The sequence below is a fragment of the Parasteatoda tepidariorum genome, chromosome 4, assembly GCF_043381705.1.
Source record: "Parasteatoda tepidariorum isolate YZ-2023 chromosome 4, CAS_Ptep_4.0, whole genome shotgun sequence".
In the NCBI taxonomy this organism is placed as follows: Eukaryota; Metazoa; Arthropoda; class Arachnida; order Araneae; family Theridiidae; genus Parasteatoda; species Parasteatoda tepidariorum.
In genome coordinates this window covers 81792365-81817655 of record NC_092207.1, presented here as the reverse complement: position 1 = coordinate 81817655, position 25291 = coordinate 81792365, and the positions used below count along the sequence as shown (strand labels likewise).

At 31.4% G+C, this 25291-nt stretch overlaps 1 protein-coding gene across 1 annotated transcript in view; it reads left to right on the top strand.

The window, feature by feature from the left end:
* The window catches only part of LOC107456337 (tyrosine-protein kinase transmembrane receptor Ror2), a 216814-nt gene that overhangs the window by 151426 nt on the left and 40097 nt on the right, over positions 1–25291 (top strand). Inside the window, exon 2 of the mRNA XM_043039181.2 lies at positions 10080–10364. Within this exon, the coding sequence (XP_042895115.1) occupies positions 10080–10364 (285 nt within the window). The remainder of the gene's footprint in view (positions 1–10079; positions 10365–25291) is intronic.

The window sequence follows — 25291 nt, the reverse complement described above, 5'->3', positions numbered from 1 at the left end:
TCAATGAATAATTCACAATTTTTGTACATTTTTATGAGCCCAAAGTAATGCAGTGTTGCAGTCACTTTTTTAAATATTAGGCAGAAAAAATTACGAACGCTTTTCATTTCCAAAAAACTGCGACTTTCCTTTGCATTGACGTTTTCGTTCAGAACTAGTATAGAGTTACGTATAACTAGTATATAGTTAACTAGTACAACCGGTTCAAAATTATTATAGAGGCCCTGGGCTAAAGATAGGGTAACAGTCATGAATAACGGTTAATTCACGGCAGTTATGTGAATAGCATATGGCGACAGAGCTTTAGAAAAACAGCTTAAAATATTGGAAAATAAGATTTAGGCTAACTTCTTAGTGGCCTAATGCCCGGGTTTTGTATAACAAAATAAACTTTTATCCATTCTGTTTCTGAACCACGAATTTATCACATTACAATATTTATCTAAAAATAACACGAAAGTAAAATCAAAACTTCACCCCGTTAATACCATATTTTGAACCTAAACTCATAAATCGTAACCACCAAGTTAAACTGTTTCAACTACAAAGAAATAAATTTCAACGAAATAAAATAAATAGTATGAGTGAAGATAGATTTTTCATCGGCATCCCTTTCCTTCCAACTCATACCAATCCACCAACTTTTCAGAAACTTGACAACAGAAGGTGAAAAGTGATGGTCTGTTAGGGGGATTCTCGGAGAAAATAATTTGGTGAAAAGAAAGAAAAACATCCAATTTGGTGGCGACAGTGATGGACAGCAGAAGCGACAACAAGAAAAGCAAAGTCACTTCAGGGAAAAGTCAATGATGCAAGAAGAAATGAAAAAGATCTCATTGTTCGTCGTTTGTCAAACGGAGGAGAGAGAGTCCAGCAGAGATCGCGACAGTCGCTTCGAATAAAAGAATAAAAACCGCAAATCGAAACAAGAAATCACCATCGACGATAAATTTTATCCTTATTAAGCTTGACGGAACGATCGAAGAAAAGAACATATTTCCTTTAGTGGAAATCTCTGTAATGGTTGAAGAGTCTTTTCTTAAGATATATCTTGTGTGGCAGCATTCTTTCGATCCTCAGAATCTGGAACACATATTGGAAAATATTTCTCCGAAAATTATTTTATTCTATGCGCATATTGATAAGAGATGACGATAAATCGTCTGCGTTTTCGATTCGGTTGGGACTACTGACCTTAAGACGAGTCGTAATTGGATTTTGGAAAATTACGCTGCTTTTTTTTTTTTTTTTTCTTCAAATTCAATTTAAGTTTCGGAAATTGAAAAAAAAAAGGTTTTTAATATTAACTTTCATTTAATTGTGAAACAGAAGTGGGTTTTCTAACTAACTACTATTTTAAGGCTCGTGTGCAGCTTCGTGATTAAGTGTTGTGGGCGGTGTCATTTTTTCTCTTATGTATTGATGCATAAGAAAGGCAATGGTGGGGAGGAGAGGTGAAAAGAAACATAAATATTGCTCTCCAGACAAATGAGGTATGTTTTTTTTTCCTACATACAATGAGATTAATGCTACGTCGATCTAACTAATACTTTAGAAGTTATTAAGGTTTTTATGTGAAAAAAAAAACAGTGCAGTTTGCTCTGGCCAAATTATTGGCCGCACTATAAGATTCTATGTAAAATCTTAATTATCAGGTGATACTCTACAGCTTTATTGTTTTTACGTGACTGAAACCGGTTTGTTCTTGTTTACGTTCATAACGAGATATAATATAAATTCGACGATTGGATAAATTAGTTGATATATTATATAAATATAGAATATTTATTATATTAGTATATTATAATAATTAGATCAAATTATTAGACGCATTGTAGTGTTTTAATAATTGCATGTTTTGTACGAGTTTATATGCAGTACTTTTATGTTTAAACATACATGTAATGGATTTTTNTCTGGTGAGAAAGACTTTGAAACAAAACTTACAACAGTTACTTTTCTCAACAACTGAAATTTAGAATAGTGTGATTAAGAAAAATATGTGAACTGTTTGCAATTTCAAATTAATATTGAAATGTACAGGTTTAGAATTTTCTACAGTGAAAAGTTTTCGGAACTTCAGTATTCAAAAAAGTATACAAAAGCTAAACGTTAAGAGCGTATCCAATGAGCGAGCAAAGCGAGTATCGGATTGCGAAGCAATCCGAAATGAACTGCGAAAGCAGTTCGAGGGGTTGGTGAGCGTTAGCGAGCAGGGGGCGAAGTCTCCTAGTACTTTTATATTTAAACCTACATGTAATGGGTTTTTATTCAGGAGATTTTTTATATACTTCCTATTTGCATTTATTTTTAACGTATTGCATAACAATGTTAACCAATTGATGGACGAACATAAACAAGTATAAACCGGTTTCAGCCGTGTAAAAACAATAATGCTGTATAGTATCAACTGATACTTAAGATTTTACATAGAATCTTATAGTGCGTCTAATAATTTCCCAGGGACTGACTGTATACTTGTTTGCATATCTGGCTTTGCTATCTAAGCTATCTCTTTCCTAAGCAAAGTTGATAGGATTTATTGTTTCAAAGACATCAAAGTTTTTCTGTACAAAATTTGCTAATTTTTATGAGTGTACTATATTAAATGAAGTTAATGGTGTTTGTATTGTTCCAGTTTGAGATGGCAGTATATAAATTAACAAAAAACATGGCAAAATATGTAGTCAATATATATACTTTAAATCTATTTTAAAGTCCCGATAATAAGCAGGATTAGTTTTAATTTGAATTCAGTTCCTTAATTGGGCTGTTTTATCCTCACAAATTTCCCTTTAATGAGATAGAATTGCCATTTAAAGTTCAAACAAGTACGGGAATTTATCCACCACTTTCCTGCGCTTCACATTGTATTAAATCCAATCCTAATTGCCCCAAGATTCAAGCCTTAAATTAAATTTTTCCACTCAGTTTTCCACTATCCTCTGGGCATTTTCTACAAACTTTGAAACCTTAGCCCAAGTTCTACTCTCTCAGATAGCCTTCTGGTCCCCCTCATCAAGTTTGCCGACGTCTTAAGCTCATCGCCACGTCTATGCAAACTTGTCCTCCAGAGTTATCTTCGGTGATATCAGCTGCTTTCTAATTAGAAAAGGATTAGAAAGGGATAAAGGGCCCCGCATGCCGCCTATTTTAATCTGAGCGCTATTGGCGAAATGGTGCCATGTTCCATCTCTTGGGAGATGTGATGAAATCGCGGTTGCCGAACATCCACTGTGACCATCGGAGTTGGGAAATTTCGCAGGTTGTATGGAGGAGTTGAAATGATGCGATGGAATGAATTTGTTCTTAACCCGCAGGGAAAGTGGCTTTTCCCTTTCTGGAACAGTTAAATCTATTCCTAATAATTTTCGAGACGTTTTCTCTGAGGCCAAATTTGGCGACGCGCCTTACGTGTTATTAATGTTCTTATTATTGTTCCATTTCAATATTGAAAAGTTATTACTTTGTTATGCAAATTATGGCTGACTTAGAAATCTGGATATAATGAATCCTGAAATTTTATCTCACAATTATCTTTTAAATTAATATTCAGTGTTGAATCTCCTAGAATTTGAAACTTACATTGTTATAAAGTAAATGGATTGGCATGCCATTGAACTATTCGTTCAATTTTCTAACACACCATTTAACTTGAATGTATTACCGAAACTCTTGACGCCAAATTTAGCTACGGGAATTACATGTTTAAAATAGTGTTGTTATGGTTCTATTTCATTTTTGAAATGTTATTATTTAGTATGCTATATTTGCTGCTGCTACAGAAATCTGGATGTAATGAAATCTAAATTAATCTCGCAATTATCCATTAAACTAATATTCAGTGTTGAATTTCGTAGAGTGAGAAACTTACATTGTGTTAAAGTAAATGAATTGGTAAGTCATCAAACTATTCTTGTTGTGGTTCTATTTCAATATTTAAAACTTTTACTATTTGTGGTTGACTTAGGTATAACAGGATACGTAGCTTTTTTAAAAGGTGCTTTATTTTCGTTTTTTAAAAGCCCTTAAAGGTGCTTTTTTCATTGGGGTGTTTTTAAAAAGTGCTTAATTTTCCCTGTTACAAATTGAGGTTTTCCTTTACTATGTTGATTTTTGCTTCGAATTATGCAGAAAAAATACAGTTCAGATTGTTCAATCTATTTCGGCGTATTGTCAGTCCGTAGCGTATGAAAACGCCATTTGTTTTACATGATTCAAAATTTCATGATTTTTAACAATTCTCAAAATCAATGCCAAAAGTTTTTTTTTTTTTTTTTACATAACGCTTAAAACAAGATAAAACCGTCAATTGTTAAAAACTTTCGAACCCTGCCTAATTATATTTTTTTAAAGTGCTTAAAAATATTTTTTGAATGTTTGAAAAGTGCTTAAAAATATTTTTTGAATGTTTGAAAAGTGCTTAAAAGGTGTTTATTTTTTGTTGAATAATTTAGCTACGCACCCTGTATAATGAATCCTAAATGTTTACTATTTTTTTAAATTTAATGTTCAGTTTTAAATGTTGTAGTGTTTGAAATTATTACATTTTTATTTTTATTCAACTCAAATTGCTTAGTATATCTAAATTAGTTCAATCCAATATCCGAAAACGCACTTTTTAGCTGTAACACTTGAGATACAGGGAAAGGCCAGAACTCTGAAACCCAATTTAGTCACGTGGTTTTGAGTTCGGTAAACTATGTATTAACTGTTAATTGTTCTATTTCATTACTGAAAATTATTACTTTGCATGCTATTTGCGACTGGCACAAAAACCAGGATATAACGAATCTTAAATTTTATTTCTTATTAATCTTTTTATTTCATAATCAATGGCGAGTTTTGGTAGAGTTTGCAACTGTTTTATTATTATTTATAAAGTAATTAATTTGGTATATCATGAAACTATTTGTTCAAATTTCGGAGAACACGTATTTTAAATTTATGATTACTTATCAGTGACGTTACAATAGTTGATTACCATTTCAGTTCTTATATTCTTTATTCGCATACCGTATATTATTATTCGCATATGCTTTTGAGGTGGTTTATATTTTGTGTAAAAAATATTTTGAATCTGTTGCAACATGGAATTTGTTCCTAAGTTAACATGTTACTTATAAGGTGTTAACATATTAAGTTAACTTTCTGTTCTGCTGTATTTTCAAGAATTGGAATTTTCTAAATGTTTTTTTGTTTCATCTTTTGTAATTTCTAAACAGTTCGGAATAAAAATTGATACAATGAAAGGTTTTTTAAGCGCTTTTTTGAAAGATCTTATGTGGTTATTAAATACTTTTCCTGTTAGATTTTAATACGGTAAATGAGTGATGCCTTAGTTCCCCAACCTTTTTTATCACCGCGGACCTGTCACCGTTTGATAATTTTACCGCGGCCCACTGGGGATGGGGGGCGTTGATTGTTTATATTTTAGATTATTTTGATTTATTAATTTTAATTTAATTGCATTTAAACATGCCTTCAAAATAAAATACAGTTACACCAAAAAATAAATATAAAGTGATTTAACATTTTAACTTACTAGAACGTTAAATCAATGAGAACCCTGAGCTTGTTTCTTTGCAATGAGACGGTTACATCTGGGAGTACGAGGGTTGCTATTTATATTTCTGACCTAATAATGAAAAAACAAATATGTAGGATCGAAATTGGTTTTATTGTTTTTCAAAATATTCTCCATGATGATCAATACACTTTTGCATGCGTTTGAACCAATTTTCAAAGCACTTTTTCCAGTCCGATTGAGGTAACTCCAAAACATGCGTTTTGAATGCATCAACCGCTTCTTCGGGGGTCGAAAATCGTTGTCCACGTAATTTATTTTTGATGTGTGGGAATAAGAAGAAGTCATTGGGTGCCAAATCAGGGCTGTACGGCGGATGACCCATCAGTTCGATCTTTCGCTCCGTCAGAAATGCCTTTGTTTGAGTCGATGTGTGAGAGCTCGCATTGTCATGATGAAGAATGATTCGCCTGTTCTTCTGCTTTTTTCGAATTTCTCCGATGACTTCTGGCAAACAAATGGTCGTGTACCATTCAGAATTGACCGTCCTGCGTTGCTCTAACGCCACTGTTGCCACATGACCGTTAATGCCGAAGAAACAGGCAATCATTTGTTTCGATGTGCTTCTTCCTCGAACAACTTTTGTTGGTTTTGCCTCGTCTTGGAAGACCCATACAGTTGATTGCTGTTTTGTTTCCGGCTCATATGCATAGATCCATGATTCGTCACCTGTGTAGATGTTATACACAGCCTTTGATGTACCTTGAACGTATTTTTCCAACATTTCCTTGCACCAATCGACACGAGCCTTTTTTTGAGCGTTTGTCAGATTATGCGGGATCCAACGCGAACAAATTTTTTTTACGCTCAAATGTTCATGCAATATTTTATTGATGCTAGTCATACTAATGTCCAAAGACGCCTCTATCTCACGGTATGTCACATGACGATCTTGCTTTATCAGTTCACGCACAGCATCGATCTTTTCTGGCACAACAACGGATTTTGGACGACCTGCACGGGATTCGTCCTGGATCGAACATCGACCACGATTAAATTCGTTATACCAATTTTTTACAGTGCTGTAGGATGGCGCTTTATCGCTGAATAAAGAATTAAGTTCATCGAAGCACTCTTGTCTTGACAATCCACGTCGAAAGTTATGAAAAATAATGGCACGAAAATGTTCACGATTCAATTCCATTTTTTGAAAGAGAAGAACTTTTCAATTTACTGTCAACAACACAAATGAAGCTATAATGGTAAATCGTCTGCTGAATTTATGTTTAAAAATATCAAACTTTCGATTAAAATCATCTGCGGTCGCCTAGCAATACTTACTGTTGCCAAGGCCAGAAATATAAATAGCAACCCTCGTAATCGGGGACAATGATACATTACAAACATTAAAAAATTTATGTTACTACCTTCGGGGGCACCTTTTTTTTAAATAAATAAAATTTTAATGGAACACAGATATTTTTAATTTGGAGTATAAACCTAGGAATTTAAATTCAGTTTCAATGAAATAGGCAGCCCAGTACCATTTGATCCATGGGTCCGGACCGGTCCGCGAACACTGCCTTGGAGAACACTGCCTTAGGTGACTGCGCCACATAAACGCCATAGCGCACCCAGAAATTTACCATCTTCAGATGTCCTAATCTTTCCTTCTTTTATATTTTTAATTGTGCCATTCTATTCCATTGCAAAAGATGCTAAGTTTTCCTGATTTATTTAAGCAGTTTGCAATAAGTCTGGAGCAGAGAAATCTTTTTAAAATTTTATTGTAATTAGCCTAATCCAAATTCAATCTTACTGAGTAGTTCCTCGCTCGAATCCTAATTAACCTAAAGACATATAGGCCGATTGTAATGTTTCTTAAAAAACTGAACTATTAGAAAATACCGAAGATTTTTAAAATTTGCATGATGTCAATTTCGCTAAATGCCGGTAACAATTGCAAAGAGCAGGTAAAAGCATTGACATATGTCGTAGGCTTTTTATTATAGTATTTTGAAAACTGCCGTCGTCATTTTTTAGGCTTAATGCAGTGAACTACGTAGCTTTACACCTGTAATTTGCGAAGAGCTGGATATTCCAATTAGCCTATAGCATAATGCACGCTGTTGGAAATTCTCGAACGCGTTGAGCTTTCCACTCAAAAATAACTAATACACAGTTATTGATTAATTTTTCATACTCATGTTTAGCATTAAAAATACATTCATAGTCTTGGTTATTTTTATTAGGCTTTATTCGAATTTGCAAAGCCGTATGTATATGGTAAAAACAAAACTTATTTCATCGTTGACAGTTTATTATTATGTAAACTATCGTATTATTATGGTTTGTGAGTTGTCCCCTATATCGCTTGTTCTATGGTTTTAAGTCACATTTTATTCTAAAAATATATCATTCCCACAACCATGTAGTCAAAAGTTTCTGAAAATGCACTTTCTCTGTACTTATAATCTTCTATAATCGGATTGAAAACTACGGATTATTCCTTCTTTTAAAGCTGGCTTTTCAGTAAGCCCTGAATTATGAATACCTAGTTTATGGAATGTAAATTTGTCTTCCCTAATGATTAGAAATGCATCTATTAATTTACGATAAGTTTTGAAATGTATAAGAATTAGTTTCTGCGGAAATGAAATTTAAATCTTACTTGAAGCGATACTTACTTAGGCGATATTTAATATTCGATTTCCGAAAAGTATTTGTTGTCTTTATAACTTTTCCCAAAATCGTTTGGAAATAAAACCTTTTCCAGTTTGAGATATCATAAGCAAATTTGAAAGTTATTTCAAAACGAGGTTATTAAATATGTAGCTGATCAGGGTGCGTAGCGTTTTTAAAAAGTGCTTAAAGGTGCTTATTTTCGATTTTCGTTTTTAAAAAGCCATTAAAGGTGCTTTTTTCATTGGGTGTTTTTAAAAAGTGCTTAATTTTCCTTTTTTTAAATGAGATTTTTTCTTTACCATGTTGATTTTTGCTATGAATTATGCAGAAAGGCAGTGTTTACATTGTTCTATTCAACGTTTTCACAATTAATTCACCCCCAATCTATTTCGGCGCATCGTCAGTCCGTGGTGTATAAAAACGCCATTCGATTTACATTTTTCAAAAATTTTGACAATTGTCAAAAACAATGCCAAAAGATTTTGACATGACGATTAAAACCAGATAAAACCGTCAATTGTCAAAAACTTTCCAACCTTACCTAATTATATTTTTTTAAAGTGCTTAAAAATTTTATTTAAGTTCTTGAAAGGTGCTTAAAAAGTGCTTTTTTTGTTGAATAAATTGCCTACGTACCCTGCTGAAATGTAACTTCGAAAAAATTATTATTTAATACCTACAGTACAGAACGGTTTTGAAGCTATATTTTAAATCACAAATCATGTTCTTGTTGCTAAAACTATTTTTAAAAATCGCAATAAAACTGTTTTTTATAAAGTAATGTTTTTATTACATTTCTCCCTTTGCTTTAATGACTGGTAGCTGTTTATATTCTTCTTAAAATGTATTATTTTATCTCTGGTTTATGTAAATAATAGTCAACTAAATTCATCTTCTTTGGAGGTAAAAGTTCTGTTGAATTATTACTGCTATCAATTGCAGTTACTTCTATAATTACATTCTAATAGAATTTTTTTTTATCGTTTTGACGAAACTTTTTGTACTTACTGCTTACTGAACACATACTGCTTACAAAAGACGGTATAGGCTTTGACGATAGATAAAATTCAAAAAATATATTTTTTACTTATTGTGTTAGTGTTATTGCGTTTTTTTCTTTTTTAAAAAAAGTATTTTTTTTTTTATTAACCTGCATTTTATATCAATAAAAACATAAAATCTATTAAAATGAACATAAAAAAGTTCTTCGGTTCAGTATGGCAACTATATATGAACTTAATACGACAGCTAACGATTACTTTATTTTAACGTTAAAAAGTTAAAATCGGTAATAATTGCAGGAACAGATAAAACAGGGTGCGTAGCGTTTTTAAAAAGTGCTTAAAGGTGCTTACTTTCGATTTTCGTTTTTTAAAAGCCTTCATAGGTGCTTTTTTCATTGATTGTTTTAAAAAATTGCATAATTTTCCTTTTTTTAAAATGAGATTTTTCCTTTACCATGTTGATTTTCGCTACGAATTATCCAAAAATACACAGTTCACATTGTTCTATTCAACGTTTTCACAATTAATTCAAACCCAATCAATCTACTTCGGCGTATTATCACTCCGTAGCGTATGAAAACCCCATACGTTTTACATGATTCAAAATTTCATGATTTTTGACAATTGTCAAAAACAATGCCTAAAGGGTTTTTTTTTCTCGACATGACGGTTAAAACAAGATAAAACCGTCAATTGTCAAAAACTTTCCACCCTTGTCTAATTATGATATTTTTTTAAAGTGCTTAAAAATATTTTTTGAGTGTTTGAAAAGTGCTTAAAAGGTGATTATTTTTTGTTGAATAATTTGGCTACACACAATTTTTTTAAAAGTTGTGTTAATAAAAATATTTTTTTCTTTACAGTTTTAGGTAAACCTATCATTTTGGAGGGTCCACGTAACGCTACTGTGCTGTCCGGCTCAAGTGTCCTTTTTCGTTGTGCTGTCGCGGGCGATCCTAAACCCACCGTCTCGTGGCAAAAGAATGGTCGTAGTTTGCATCATGCTGGTCATGCCAATTACAGAATCTTAGAAAGTGATGATTTAAAACTGGACAATGTCGGCCTGGCTGATGATGGCCTTTATCATTGCATAGCAAGGAATGAAAAGGGAATGAATTACTCACTACAAGCCCGGTTACGAGTTGAAGGTGAGTTTCCTAATTCAGTTTTATTTATCTCTTGCCGTTATTTTCATTAAATTCGTTATTACATTTATGAATTTTTTTTTCAGTTGAATGTTCAGTTTTATTTATCTCTTGCCGTTATTTTCATTAAATTCGTTATTACATTTATGCATTTTCTTTCAGTTGAGTGTTCAGTTTCATTTGTCTCTTGCCGTTATTTTCATTAAATTCGTTATTACATTTATGCATTTTTTTTAGTTGAATGTTCAGTTTTATTTAACTCTTTCCGTTATTTTCATTAAATTCGTTATTACATTTATGCATTTTTTTTCCAGTTGAGTGTTCAGTTTCATTTATCTCTTGCCGTTATTTTCATTACATTCGTTATTAAATTTATGCATTTTTTTTTCAGTTGAATGTTCAGTTTTATTTATCTCTTGCCGTTATTTTCATTAAATTCGTTATTACATTTATGCATTTTTTTTTCAGTTGAGTGTTCAGTTTTATTTATCTCTTGCCGTTATTTTCATTAAATTCGTTATTACATTTATGCATTTTTTTTTTCAGTTGAAAAGTTTATTACTAATACAATCTTAGATTAATATATACAAAAGCGTAACCAAAGTTGAAATTTAGTTATTCGTGATTCATAACCTCCTATGAAGATTTTTTTCCCATGAGCATTATCAGTTTAATTACTAAATAACAGACTTGGTGGTTGTTCGTACTAGTTAAAAGTTGAAACATAAATAGTTGATATCGAATAATTGTTTCGACGAGCGACGCAAAAAGCAAGTATCCTATCTAATGAATATCTCATTGAAAATAAACTATTTATCTGGCTATTAATCTATTGAGAGATTCAATATCTAGTAATAGTTACAGAAAATAGTTAAGTAATGATATATTATTAATAAAACTAGTTTTGTTTTAGAAATATCCTTATCATCCGAACTCGTTTAGCTCGACACAAAGTCCAATCTTAACCATGTAAAAATAATAAAATCAATTAAGTAATAAAATCAAATAATCAATTCCTGTCATTAAAAATTTATGATTATGAAGTATACTGAAAAAGAGAAAATAATTCTATTTTTATCTCACGTTAAACGTATTACAGAATAGTGAATTCTGGTAATGATCGAAATTTATTACAATCATGTACGATCACGTTTTTCACTTGGTGTGTTAAAAAAATATATATTTCTCTTTTGTTTACTTGGAAACGCTATTTTTTTAAATTTTAATTTTACTTGTTTTCAGGTTTGTGTCTGTTAATTTGTTTACGTTGGAAACATATTCGATTGGCGATAATTTGAAGTTGAATTTTACTTGAAACATTTTGGAAGCAATTGATACTTGTATTGCCATCTCTGGCTCGAAACTTAGTTAAATTTGGGCACCCTAGATAGCTGGAAAGTAATCAAAAATTTGTTGGAATTATATTTTGTGACTTCTGCTTATAGTGGTTTTGAAATATAGTGGTAGTGAAATGGCTTATAATGGTAGTGAAATCGCTTATAGTGGTTGTGAAATTCGCATTGTCATCAAGCCAAGAACTCCTGTTGAGATCTGGACGCTTTAGCCTTGCTAGTCGGAATGTGGCTGACATTTTGATTGACGATTGTTTATAGTTTCATTTGCAGTGGTCAAGTACAATTGAAACTTGTATTATTATTCAGTACAGTCAGTATTCTTGCTGAAATTTGTGAGCTTTAGTTAGTTGAAAAGTATTGCATTGTCATTAGGCAGGGAATTCTTGCGATTCGGAAAGTGACAAAAATTTCGATTGCCAGATACACACGAGTCGATAAAAACATTGTAAAAAGCTATAATGTTTTTTTTTTTTTATTCACTATATTAATTATATTGTAAGCGTAAATGATATAAAAACGTAAGAAATATTTTAACTGAATTCCCTATAAATATTAAAAAATAATATAATTTGTAAAATATATAGTAATTGGAAGTTTTATATCTATTGATNCTATAATGCTATTTTTTTTAATTCACTATATTAATTATATTGTATGTTTTTTGTTAAGTATATATTTAGAGTTTTTGTAAATTAATGTTATTGGATCAATTAGTAAATGAAATAAAGCATTTTTTATTTTGAGTGATTAAAGCGTAAATGATATAAAAACGTAAGAAATATTTTAACTGAATTCCCTATAAATATTAAAAATTAATATAATTTGTAAAATATATAGTAATTGGAAGTTTTATTTCTATTGATTATTTATGTTTTATAATTCTACATTTAATCTTTTTTATATATATCTTGGAGCCAATCTACACTCGCTTACACAAGGAGCTCGTTTTTTTTTTACTTAATGAAGCCGCGCCTTTTTCTTCCTTTTATGGAGGACAGCTTGTTTTCTGAGTATGGTTTACTTTGTTATTATAGGGCGCGTTCTAAATATCTTTCTTTATTACTCTAGGGAAATTCGGATCATTTCAATATACAAGGAGAAATATTAGTCCTTTTTCTTTTATTGGATTATTGATTTTGCTTTTACTTGTCCTTTCTCTCTTACTACATGTTTGTTATTCGTATTGATTAACCAATATTGCTGGGTTTCTTCCTTATTTCGTCAAATAAGCATGCTTAAATTATACAGTGAAAATCGACAGTTTCTTAATTCGAATAGCAATAATTCATATTTTAATTCAAACTACAATATTTCTTATTTTAATTCAGATTGTTGTAATTTAATTTATATAATATTTTAATTCGAACAAACTGTGAGTTTATTATGCTTCTGATTTTGAAATAAATAAAAGGAAATATACAGGGTCCTGTCGCAATCACCTCCTTTTATACATATTTTTCAGAATCTTTGTCAAAAATGAAGTAAAAAATAGTTCGACATTCGAAGAGCAAATAATTAGTCAAACTAGTAAAAGCGAGGAGAGGGTTATTTGTTTACTCAAAACAAAGTTTTTTTTTTTTTTTTTTTTTTTNCATTTTTTTTTTTTTTTTTTTTTTTTAGAAATTTCTAAACCATCTAACAGTTAAATGCGTAGTAATTGTACTGTTGTGTTAGAGAAGAAGAATTGATTCTAAGATTCATATTAGTTTGGAATTTTAAAAAAAACTTATCATCGAAGTAAATTTTAAATTCAATCACAGCCATCTTGTGTCTATTTTAAATTATTCTGTAACTCCGAAATTGCTAGTAAAAGTTTTGGCTATTAAAAAAAACCTTTATTTTGGTCATTAACGGTAACATATACACTGAAGAACCATTACATTATGACCACCCTCCATCTATAACAATGGGCTCGTCCAGGTTTTCATGGTTTCTCGCCCAGGAACAATGTTTTCATGGGGCACATTAGGACCCATAATCCTCATAGAACAATCCCTGTATGCTACTTGAACATAGTTGCAGACCTGGTTCACCCATTCATGGCAACAGTTTTTCCTACGGGGAACCAACAGGATAATGCACCATGTCATAAGGGTCGAATCGTCGAGGAACATTCCACTGACTTTCAAGTCATGTCTTGGCCCCCAAATTCACCTGACCTAAATCCAATAGAGCATTTGTGGTCCTACTTGCAAAACCAAATTTGTGCTGCCACGCTACCCCCTCGCAATGTGAAGGAATTGCTGGAGCAGTTGGTGAGCGCTTGGTACCAGATATCTCAGACTACCTATCAGCACCTTGTGGAATCAATGCCACGGCGGGTGCTAGCAGTTTTGAGGGCTAAAGGTGGTCCTACATGTTATTAGCAGGGTGGTCATAATGTAATGACTCTTCGGTGTATATACACTCGAACGCAGCTCGCTGAAAGTTTGTCACCATCTCTGTTTTTTTTTTTAAAACTCTTGCTAAAAAATGAGAAAATCCGCTTCAAAAATGGTGTCTTTTTCGAAAACGCGATTTAATACTTGATTCAAATGATTTAAAATCATTCCTTTTTACGAGATTTAAGGTTGCGCTTCGTATATCGTATTTTCTCATTTTTTTAATCAAAAAATCACGTTTGCGATTGATAAAAATGATATGTTTAAACTTAATTGTGTCGGTATATGCTTTTTAGTTTTGTGCATGATTTCGTAGTGTTTATGAATAACGATTTATTGGTTATTAACTTTTCCGCCATCCCTTACGAAGAACGGGTATTCCACCAGTAATGAAATAAAAAAAAATTTTATAAAGTTAAATTTTTCAAGTAGACTTTAATGAATAAAATTATTTTTTTCAGACTTATGACGAGAATCAAAATCCGCATCACTTTTGTAATAAATTTCTATGACCACGTCAAACTTTTGTTCTATTCCATTATTTAAATTCCGATAACTTTAAATTTTTATTTACTTTAAAAATTAAATAAGTCGAAATGGGAAGTAATATGTTATCCGCTATTTCTGAAAAAGGGGTGGTAGAAGTTTTGATATTTAAGTATAAACCCCTTTTAAACTAGGGGTGGGGAAAGAATATTTTTTCTGGTTAAGACCATCTGAAATCTATGGCCTCTCCAGAGACGAGAAAAAAAAAAGATTCAGCTGCTATTCAATCTCAAACATAAAATATCCGTGAATACAAGCATATATTGCTAGATTTTTCCAAACTGGAATTTTTATAACTACATTTCACTGTATGCGGAATATGTTTGTTATTCTCATGCTTTCAGATAAATATTTTGAGTGCTTTTTCTACCACCCCACCGCTTCTTTTCCTTCTAACTTGGCTGTATTCGTTGTATCGTTTTCTTCCTCTCTTTCTTTCTTCTTCTCCAGTTTCCATCTCTATTTTCGTGGAAAAATAAAGATATCTATATTTTTGGAAAAGGATGATGCTTTTAACTGTGTGTATTCAGGAATCTTCTCGCGCTTTGTATGTCTTGTAATCAAACAGGCTTATGAAAATTTTTTATTTTACTGATTTCAGAATGGCGTATTTCAAACTTCTCAAATTTTTATTCGGAACCTCGTTTAAATTGCTTTTGTAAAATGAAATGGAATAAATATTTCGGTTAAATGAATTTCAGTTGAATGAATATATTCGTTGAGGCCATTAACTTGTTGCAGGGGTAATTAATGAAGCCTTTTTTAAAAAATAATTCATAACTCTTATATTTCTCTCTAGGGCGGTTGTTAAAGCATCTAGTTATTTGGAAGCTCTCTGATTTGATCTCGAATGTTGTCGCATGGAACATCTTTTATGTACGCCGTCTCATTGATGACTATAAACAGTCTAAATTTGCCTATTTTTTTTCAAAAAATGTGTCCATAGGCCTAAGGCACCCTTGATTTTGGGAAAATCTTAAGAGGACTTACTTTCCAAGAGCTCTCCACGAGTCACGTGATAGTTTGAATGTAGGAAGAAAGAAACCACAATTTGTTTATGCTCAAGAAACTCGTGTTAGCTCTCACATGCCAAGTTGCTTGACAAAATGAAAAACCCTGGTGGTGTTCGAGCTTCGCCTTGAATTTTTTGGTTAAATCAGGGGACATGCCATATGGCATGCTTTCTCGACCCCAATCAAATGGCAATTTCTATTTTACAATGTGCCAACATGCCTAAGCTTCTCCGATGCAAGCCATTTAGAATGTAGTAAATTAGAAACCGCAAGAAAGCGTGGTAGATGGCTAATGTAATGAGCTAACAAGATGGAAGAGTTGGTATCTCATGGCCTTATATCGATCGCCGCCTTTTTTGAAACTTTTTTTAAAGGTGATTAGTTGTGCTGTGTCAGTAACAATGGGCTGCCTGGAAAAACATAATATATCCCCAATTTTAGCTTGGTTTTATGCGAGGAAATGGAGAATTAGATAAACATAGAGCCGTGGTTGCTTATGGGATAGAGCGCTCGCCTCCCAATGAGGTGACCCGGGTTCGAGTCTCAACGATGACTGGTAGATACGAATACTGCTCCAACTACTGTAAAATATCCTCAGTGGTAGATGGATCATGGGTTTGAATCCGCCTTCCGTCAAGCTATTCGTAAGTGGTTTTCGTAATTTCCCCTTCATGTAACGCAAATGCTGTCAAAAAATCCTCTACAAAGGCAAATTTCTCCCAATACTTTATCTAGGAGTCCCCTTGTCTTCAGGATTAGGTTCAAAATTCTGTGAAATTGAACAATGGTAGTCGTAAATTCAAAATTGGGTCCACTGTTCAACAATGGTTATAAAAGGAGATAACCACGAGCTTTGGTGGCTTAATGGATAGAGCGCTCGTCTGTCAATGAAGTAACCCAGGTTCGAATCCCAGAAATGGGTGGTCGCTACTCGCACCAATCACAGTGCTGACGTAAAATATCCTCAGTAGTAAACGGATCATGGATAAGAGTCCCTTTGCCGCTAAGTAAACCGTGGCTGGTTTTCGTGGTTTTCCTCTTCATGTTACGCAAATGCAGGTTAGCTCCACGAAAAAGTCATCCACGAAGGCTAGTTTGCCCCAAAGCTTGACCCTTGTCCTCTGGGTTGGGGTTTAAAATTACGAGACTACGAAGTTGAACTTTGATAGTTGTAAACTCAGAATTGGCTCAGTTGTTATAACTGTTTTAAAATGAGATAACCATTCCATTCCAAAATCTATTTTAATCTTTGTCGTTGTTTTTAAAAACCATATAAAAATAATATTTTCCCGAACTTCCAACTAGTTTTATAAATGGCCGAATTTTTATTATTAAACATTTTATTTAGTTCTTTCGAAGTATTTTAATTTTTTCAAAGAATTTAGTAATAATGTATCAGAAGAAAGATAAAATTAGTTTAAATGACTACCATTTTTAGTTAGTAGTCATTTAAACTCTTAACAATTTTCTACGCATAAGTGGTTTTCCCTTCGAAATCGTTTACATATTAAGTTAGGGGGTAACTTTAAATTTAACTTTGAAATGTTGGTAGGCGTAGCATAGTTATTGAATTAATTATCTTCGCTGAGATTGACATGTCATTTGTATTAATATTTCACTGATCAGTTTAGGCACAAACATTGTAGTCATCCGTTTGATGTTATATGTCATCCTACCTCTAATACATGTTTCGTGTGCTTAGTATTTTCTACATAATGATAATCAGTCATAATAATTCAGTTAACAGTTGGACGAGTAGTTAGTCAATAAACTAATAACACTCAGAATACGTTTTCCAATATAGTGCCCAGTATGTCCTGGATGGATTAATATGAGATCTTTTGGAGCGTTTACCAATTACTGCGATAAGACTCTTACATAGATTTAGTACTATTATCATACTCAATTTACGAAATCAGTAATGTTCAAGCCAAACTAATTAAATTAAGTTATGGGATTAAATCTCTAAGTGAGCGGATAATCACTCGTTTCTCCTAATAATTTGTAAGCTTTGTACAAAATGCTACAGCGAATCGGGTAGTTTTAAATCCGTTGCCAGAGATCTATGAATAGCTTTAATTACTTTAAATCCTCAGAAATAAATAGACAGTAAATATATAAATATTTAGTTTTCAAACTGAGATAAATAAGCCTTCATTTCTCAAAAATAATGTCAGTACGCTATCGGCAAGTCCCACAGTGAACTCGTAAGACAAGTTCTCAGCAAATCGCCGACATCAAGCATCACTGGCAACAGTGAGGGTGTGGTTTTTTTAAAATTTTCTATAACTTACTGTACTCATAAGTTGAAAAAACAATAATCCTAATTTAAATCCGTTCTGATTTTTTTAAACTACATAAATATTGTTTTCGTTGCACAGATGACTTTTAAAAAATAAATTGTTTTCACAAAATGGCCGTGTTTTGAAGGGAAAAAAAATAAAAAATAACTTAAAATAAGTTTCATTATCGTAGATTACTCAGAACCAGTTAACCTAACTAAAAAAATACCTACGTGTAACAAAAACTATACTTATTGTAAACATTGTGTTAAAAAAAGTCAAATATATATATTTTATAGGGCCATGTATTCATTGTTCCAAAAAAAATCCTTACGTGTAACAAAAACTATACTTATTGTGAACATTGTGTCAAAAAAATCAAGTATATATATATTTTATAGGGCCATGTATTCGTTATGTCAAAAAAATCCTTACGTGTAACAAAATCTATTTTTATTTTGAACATCGCGTCAAGAGTTGGAGTAAATTAGTTTAAAAGTGTACTAGTTAGAGATACAGCAAGTAAGAGAGCAAATTGCCGTTAAAGTCTTGTCATCAATAATCCACCTAAATTTATAAAATTTTGCAACCAACTATAATGCATCCATACCGAGTCTATAAGATTCTTCGTTTCCATCATTTTCAGCAGTCTGTAAGTGCTAGTCCTAGCCCTTTTAATTTCGATCTACCTTCATATGTGACGCCTAATATGTTTTCAGAGTAGCAGCCGAAATTTTGCAGTCAGTTGCCTTTTGAGCCTATGCTTAACTGCTGGGGCCTACATATACTCCCAATTGCTCCAAAACTTTCAATAATTCCTTGCAACCTCCATTAAAAATTATTGCAACTGAATAAGTTGCAATTTCGACTATTGATATTGAAAGTATCGTTTCTTCTTTTTCTCGCATAATTTAAACAAACTATTTCAATTAAATACTTAAAATGATAGTATTTTACAAAAAAAGTTTTGATAGAAGTGAGAAAATCCGCCTATCAAAACAAATTCAACTGAGTGCACAAATTTACTTGTTCACACATTTCACACTGCGACACATTACGTTGTAACTTAAAAAAATTTTCGAAAATCAATTCAGTATTTCGGTACGATAATCTTAAATGGATAAACTAGCATAAAATGCAATGAATTTTTTCTCTCTTTTTTTTGTTGGAAATTTTACTTTGTAGTTCCTTTTTAATTTCCTTTTTTTAAATTTAATTGTTTATTTTCTTTTAAACCACACATAACTAAGTAAAAATCCTATTTTCCGTCATTACTTTTATTTTGCGTATTTCGCTATATTTCAAGAACTTCTTAAGCTAATTGAAAAATTTTTGTTCACAAATATAAGATTCGTTTATCCAAAAATAACTCCATATAAAAAGAAATTTTAGAATGTATTTATTATTTTTTATTATTTGATTTAATAATGATCGAAAATTTTTTGATTTGTAAGGTATAAAATTATTTATATTACTTTGAAGAAATTAGTTTTACATGGTAAAATACAAAATTTGAGCGAAATCGGTTAAATAGTTCCTGAGGAAACAAGTTATTAAAAATGTCGTATATTTAAAATTCGATTTCTCAGGAACTATTCAAGCGATTTCGCTCAAATTTTGTATTTCGTCGTGTAAAATTTTGTTATTTAAAATAATGTAAAAAATCGTACATCTTACAATTCAAAATTTTCGACCAAATGATTTCGAATTAAATAAAATGATAAAAAATAATAAATATTTACTAAAAGTTATACCTTGCATGGAATTATCTTTGGATGAACGAATTTTATAATCGTGCGCCAAAACTTTTCAATTTGTTTAAAAAGTTCTCGAGATACGGCGAAATACGCAAAAATTAAAATTAAGGGACGAAACTTAGGACTGCTCTTCTGCCTAACTATCGGAACCTTATTACTACCCCCTATTTTTTTTTTGAGGGGGGGATCATAATTTCGAATCTGTCGAAAAAAAGATATGTTTATTCACCGAAAGTGTGTTTTTGTGTTTGATTTCGTAACTTGAAATATCGTCTGCAATGACTGTTTAGCATATTTTAAATCACCCCATCGAGTCATTAAGATTGAGTCCTATAACTTTAAGATCCAATCATTAACTCGAAAGTTATTCAGAGTATAACTTTTTCTTTTTGCGCACTGTACGCATATTTCGTCATAATTTATGAGTTATTGATTATTTCACTCATCGGATTATTTTGATGAAGAAAAAACAATTTTAGGCTGTAAACAACTTTTATCCCTTCCCATCTGTTTATACTTCAGATAATGTTTTGCGCTGAGTAATTTTAGGACTTTGTGGTAACGAAGACTCATAAATACGCTTGTTTTTTTTGGTGTAACACAAATATTTAGTTTTTGTTCGCGTGAATCTTGTTATGAGTTTCTAATTTTTAAGGATAAATATAGAGTCTTTTTAAAGCGCGAAGTTTGAAGCAGAACGCATTTTCTTTTACATATCATATCAATTTTCTGTTATTTTTGCTCTTCCTGTTATAGTTTCAAAATATTTACACTTATTTTTTGAGGAACTTATTATTTCAAAAAGGCACGTCTTCTGTTTCAATTACACTGCTGGACAATTGCTAAGGACGGATCACAAATTGCAATGAAGCATAACATTAAGCGAGACATGAGACCTAGTAGGATAAAGTATAGTTGCCACACTGTTCAGACATTAGAATAAAGAACATTCATTGTTCTGNGTCAACTAAATCTTTCCTGTAAAAATTTGACTTGCAACAACAACTCTCCACAGCGCGTCAAAACCTTTAAAGCTCTTATCATCGCTATCACGTGATGAACAAACGTGGACAAAAAAATTTACATACGCATACCCCTTCTTACTATATGCCGCATTTATTCTAATTTTCCTTCCCTTCATTTTGTGGTTGCTATGGATGATAGTGTTATCCGTCCTTAGCAATTGTCCAGCAGTGTACTATACTGATTTTTTTAAAGATATTCACTTTTGTAAATTTTACAAATTTTGTTTTTGTATGATTTTAGATTTCTGCAGATGTGATGAAGTTACATTAATAGCTGCAAATTTTATAATTCAGATTTAATGTGCTTTGCATTTATTTTCAAGCAAAGGTTGTAATATATTTAATTTAAACATTTTCTCAGAGCAACTACTTGCATTTTCAAGCATATTCGAAAAAAATCTAGATTGATTTTATTTTGAAATTATCTATTTTTCAACTAAAAGTATCGCGTTAAACACGGTGATGATAGTTTAAGTAGGTTTTGTATAAGGTTTCTAACTATATAAGAAGCTTTGATTTGCTTTTAAAGAAGTTTATGTCACTTTTTACCTCTGGCGGTAAAAGCAATAAACCAAATTTTCACAATCCTTTTTTTTTTTTATAATTTTTTTAAACCTAATTTATTGGCTGCATACCCATTTTTAGTACGATGCGAAAATATAATTAAGCAAATAAAATGACCAATGAGATAAATCGGAATTTAAAAAATATATATAAAGTATTATTTGATATAATGCTGTTTTTCATACCCAACTAATAGTAGTCTTAATTGACCTCAATCGAGTAATTTTCTCTAATATTTATCCCTTAAATCTCTATATTAGCTTATTCGTTACTTATTAAAACAGCACTAATTACCATACTAATATATCATACTACCAATGATAGTATGACGAATTTTTACAGTTCCCCCAAACAAATAAATACCTTTCTCTATTAATTTTGCCTTTATTACCTAAATAAATTTTTTTTTTAATTTCACTAACCTTTGGTTTTAAATTTTTTTTTATTTTATAGAAGCTCCTTTCAAAAGCGTAACATTTAACTAAATGAACCCGTCGTTTCAAATAGCTTTAGAATTGCTAAGTCGCTGACGTAGCTCACGCATGCCATCAAAGTTGAAGTTTGATCTAATCTGACTTAACTAATCAAATATAATTAAGAATGTGCAATGAACGTTGTTTTTACAAAATAGAGCTGTAAGCTTGAAAACATCACTGGTATTATCTTTTGTAACACATAAAAAAAGAATAGTTTGCAGTTTAATTTATAAAAATCGCTAATCCTAAATCAGTGAGAAAAATCGGTCGGGATAGCCTGGTAGGCAGGGCATTAGACTGGTTCGAATCTCGCCGGCCTAAGACTTTATGTGTAGTAAATAGTAACTGGTGCACGTTAAATCTGTCGGATCACGAATTCCTCCGTGTTCCTATAACAATTATACCTCTGGGGATACTGAATTAGAGTTTGATCGTTCTCTGGTTCAGATCATCTATGAATTATGATCTATGAATGAATGGATATATGAATAGGTCCGTCATATAAACGGGTGTGACGTATGGGTGTAGCAGAAGTCGAATTTTTGGCCATAGATGGCGCTACTGGAAAACAATAACAATCTCACTTCATGCCTTAATGGCATACGACAACAACAACAAGAGAAAATTCCTTATTTGGATAGGGAACTAAAATTAGGCCTTGCAGCCGCTGTCCGAATTTCAGTACAATAGCACAAACGGCTCTGGTGTTATAAATAAAGACTCACAGCCAGAGACTAACTCTTCATTTTATTATTTTAGTATTATTATTTTTTTCACATCTAGATTGCGCCACTTTGTATGCGATAGAAATCTTCAATCCGAAATTCCTATTTTTACTCGGGCTATCGTGCAAACGAAACTCGATGCGCTTTCAAGAAGGCCTTTTACTCTAGTGGTCAAGCTATCTAGCGATATAAAATTTGAACCATCCCCAAAGAATATTTTTTTTATTGCAACTTATGTTGCAAGACGGATCTTGAACGGGTTTTTTTCCTTATACCATTGGCATTTGCATTTCATCTTATGCCGTTTGTCAATTGAATATATTTACGCAAAAATCACTTTTTTGTCCTACATTTTCAGAATCGTCTTTTGCTTCTTAAATTTCCATTCCTTTTCAAAATCCTCTTCCGCCTCTTTGGCGTTCTTTTTCGATTCAAATCCAATTGAAAATCCATAGGGGGGTAGGGAAGGTCGAATGGAACAATTTTTTTTTCATCTATTCGTTGCGACCATACAAACTTCGATATCGGAAAAAAAAATATTTGCTTTCATATATAAACGTGTGTGTACTTTTCGAAATTTGATATTTGGAATACTGTACTTAAAAAAAAATAATAAAAAAAGAATTATTTACTATTTTTTGGACGTATGGATTTCTTGACATATTTAATTTTCCAGCTTATATTTTTTTCTTAAATGCATTTGATTTTCAGTTTTGATTCAGAAAGATTTTGTTAAGCATTGCTTTTTTCATTTATTTATTTAAATTTTTTTTTTATCATAGAAAAAGACTCAATTGACCATAGAATTATTTTAAGTGTTACAACACATTTGAAAATGAAAACGCGTTTCAAATTAAATTTAAAAAAAATTGGTATTAAAATCTAAATAAAAAAAGTTTTTTTTAAACTTTTACTCAAAATAAATATTACTTTTTAAAGAATAATTAACAAATGGAAAAGAGAGAATAATTTTAATCATTTATTTTAAAATCCCTCCTCCCCATTTTGTTTTTGCAGATTTTAAAAAAAAAATGTGTTGTTATTTTTTAAATTCAATTTTAATTTACAGAAGTATTATGATATAAGGAAACGTTATTTTTTCTCTCTTATTTTATTTATTTTTTCATTTTTGATACAATTTTTCAATCTCAGTTACGTTTTTCGAAGTTTGGGAACAAAACTTTGTATTTTTCATGCATAGATTATCATATTTATTTTTGTTCCCTATTAATTTCAGAGCTATCTTTTTCGTAACTTTTAAATTTTCTATCTTTCCTAGAGCTATCTTTTTCGCATTTTATAAAAGTATTACAATATAAGGAATCCAGGTGTACGGTATTATGCGAATGCTTTAATGTAGCTACGGTAAAATTCAATCTCACGTATTTATTTTTTCGAATTCGGATTCTATTTTTCATTCTCAGTTTTGTTTCCGAAGTTTAGGACAAAACCTTATATTTTTCATGCATATATTATAATATTTATTTTTGTTCCCTAACTATACCAAAACTATCTTTTTCGTAACTTTGAAAGTTTATATCTTGAAGACAAGAGAACTCCTAGATCAAATATTGAGAGAAATTTGTCTTCCCGGAAAACTTTTTAATGGAACTAACCTGTATTTGCGTTACATGGAGAGAAAAACCAAGAAGACCTCACACGGTTAACCCAACGGCAAGAGGACTCTAACCCATGATCCGTCTGAGGATATTTTACGTCAGCGCTGTGGTCAGTGCAAGCCGGGTGCGGAATTCGTAACGACCAGCCATGACTGGGGTTTGAACCAGAGGTTCAACTCATTGGGAGGCAAACGCTCTATCTAATGGTATTAAAAACACTTTAGTTCAAGGTTAATATTTAAAAAAATTAATCGCAGTGGAAATGAATCACTTACAGTTACGTTTCTTACTTAGATTTTTGCCTATTTAATTGCACAAAATTGTTTAGATAAGCTGTTATCGTTCAATAATATTTTCAAATAGATCTGTTTATCTTATAGCAGTTTTGAAAATTTCAATTCACACTATTTATGCTAAATAGCTCATAAGTATAAGTTGGTCTTAAATGAGTGAGCTTCTAGTTAAGTTAGTTAAAATATGTATTGTTTATTTTTTTGCTTTCGAACGCTTTGAAAGTATCTGTTAGTTTTTAACATAATATAAATTCTAAATTTGCGATCTTTCCGCTTCTGTTTTTTGAAATTATTTAATATATTTTTTTAACAAAATGTTTATGGTTTTGACTTAAATCAACTGTTTGATTTTAAAATTAATACTATTCTTTAGTCTGCATTGTGAGCGAATAAAAAGGCTTTAAAATTAGATCAAATAAAAACAATGAAATCTTTGCTTTTTAATTTATCACCTACGTCCAAAATTAATGTCTTAATTACTCTGATAATCTGGTTAAAAATGTAACTGATGTAAAATGTAACTTTGTAACTGATGCTCTGCTATATAAATATCAATTTTTATAACTGATACCTAAGAAATGGTACTTACTCATCTCTACTTTATAGCTTCTGACATTACTACTCTTTTAAACTAAGGTAAACAACGTTTAAGAGCACAAAAAATACTCAGCTCTTCATTTTTGTGCTCTTAACCGTTGTTTACCTTAGTTTGTATTTTAGCACAAAGGTCGCCCACTTGTGTATTTATTACTACTCTTTGTTTATGTGTACAAAAATGTCTACCCATTTTTGAGAATTTATTTCTAAACCATTAAATAGTACCAAAGCAAATTAATTATTTTCCCCATATTGAGTGTGTGCATAATATCTGTAAAGTATAAAATTTGCATTAAA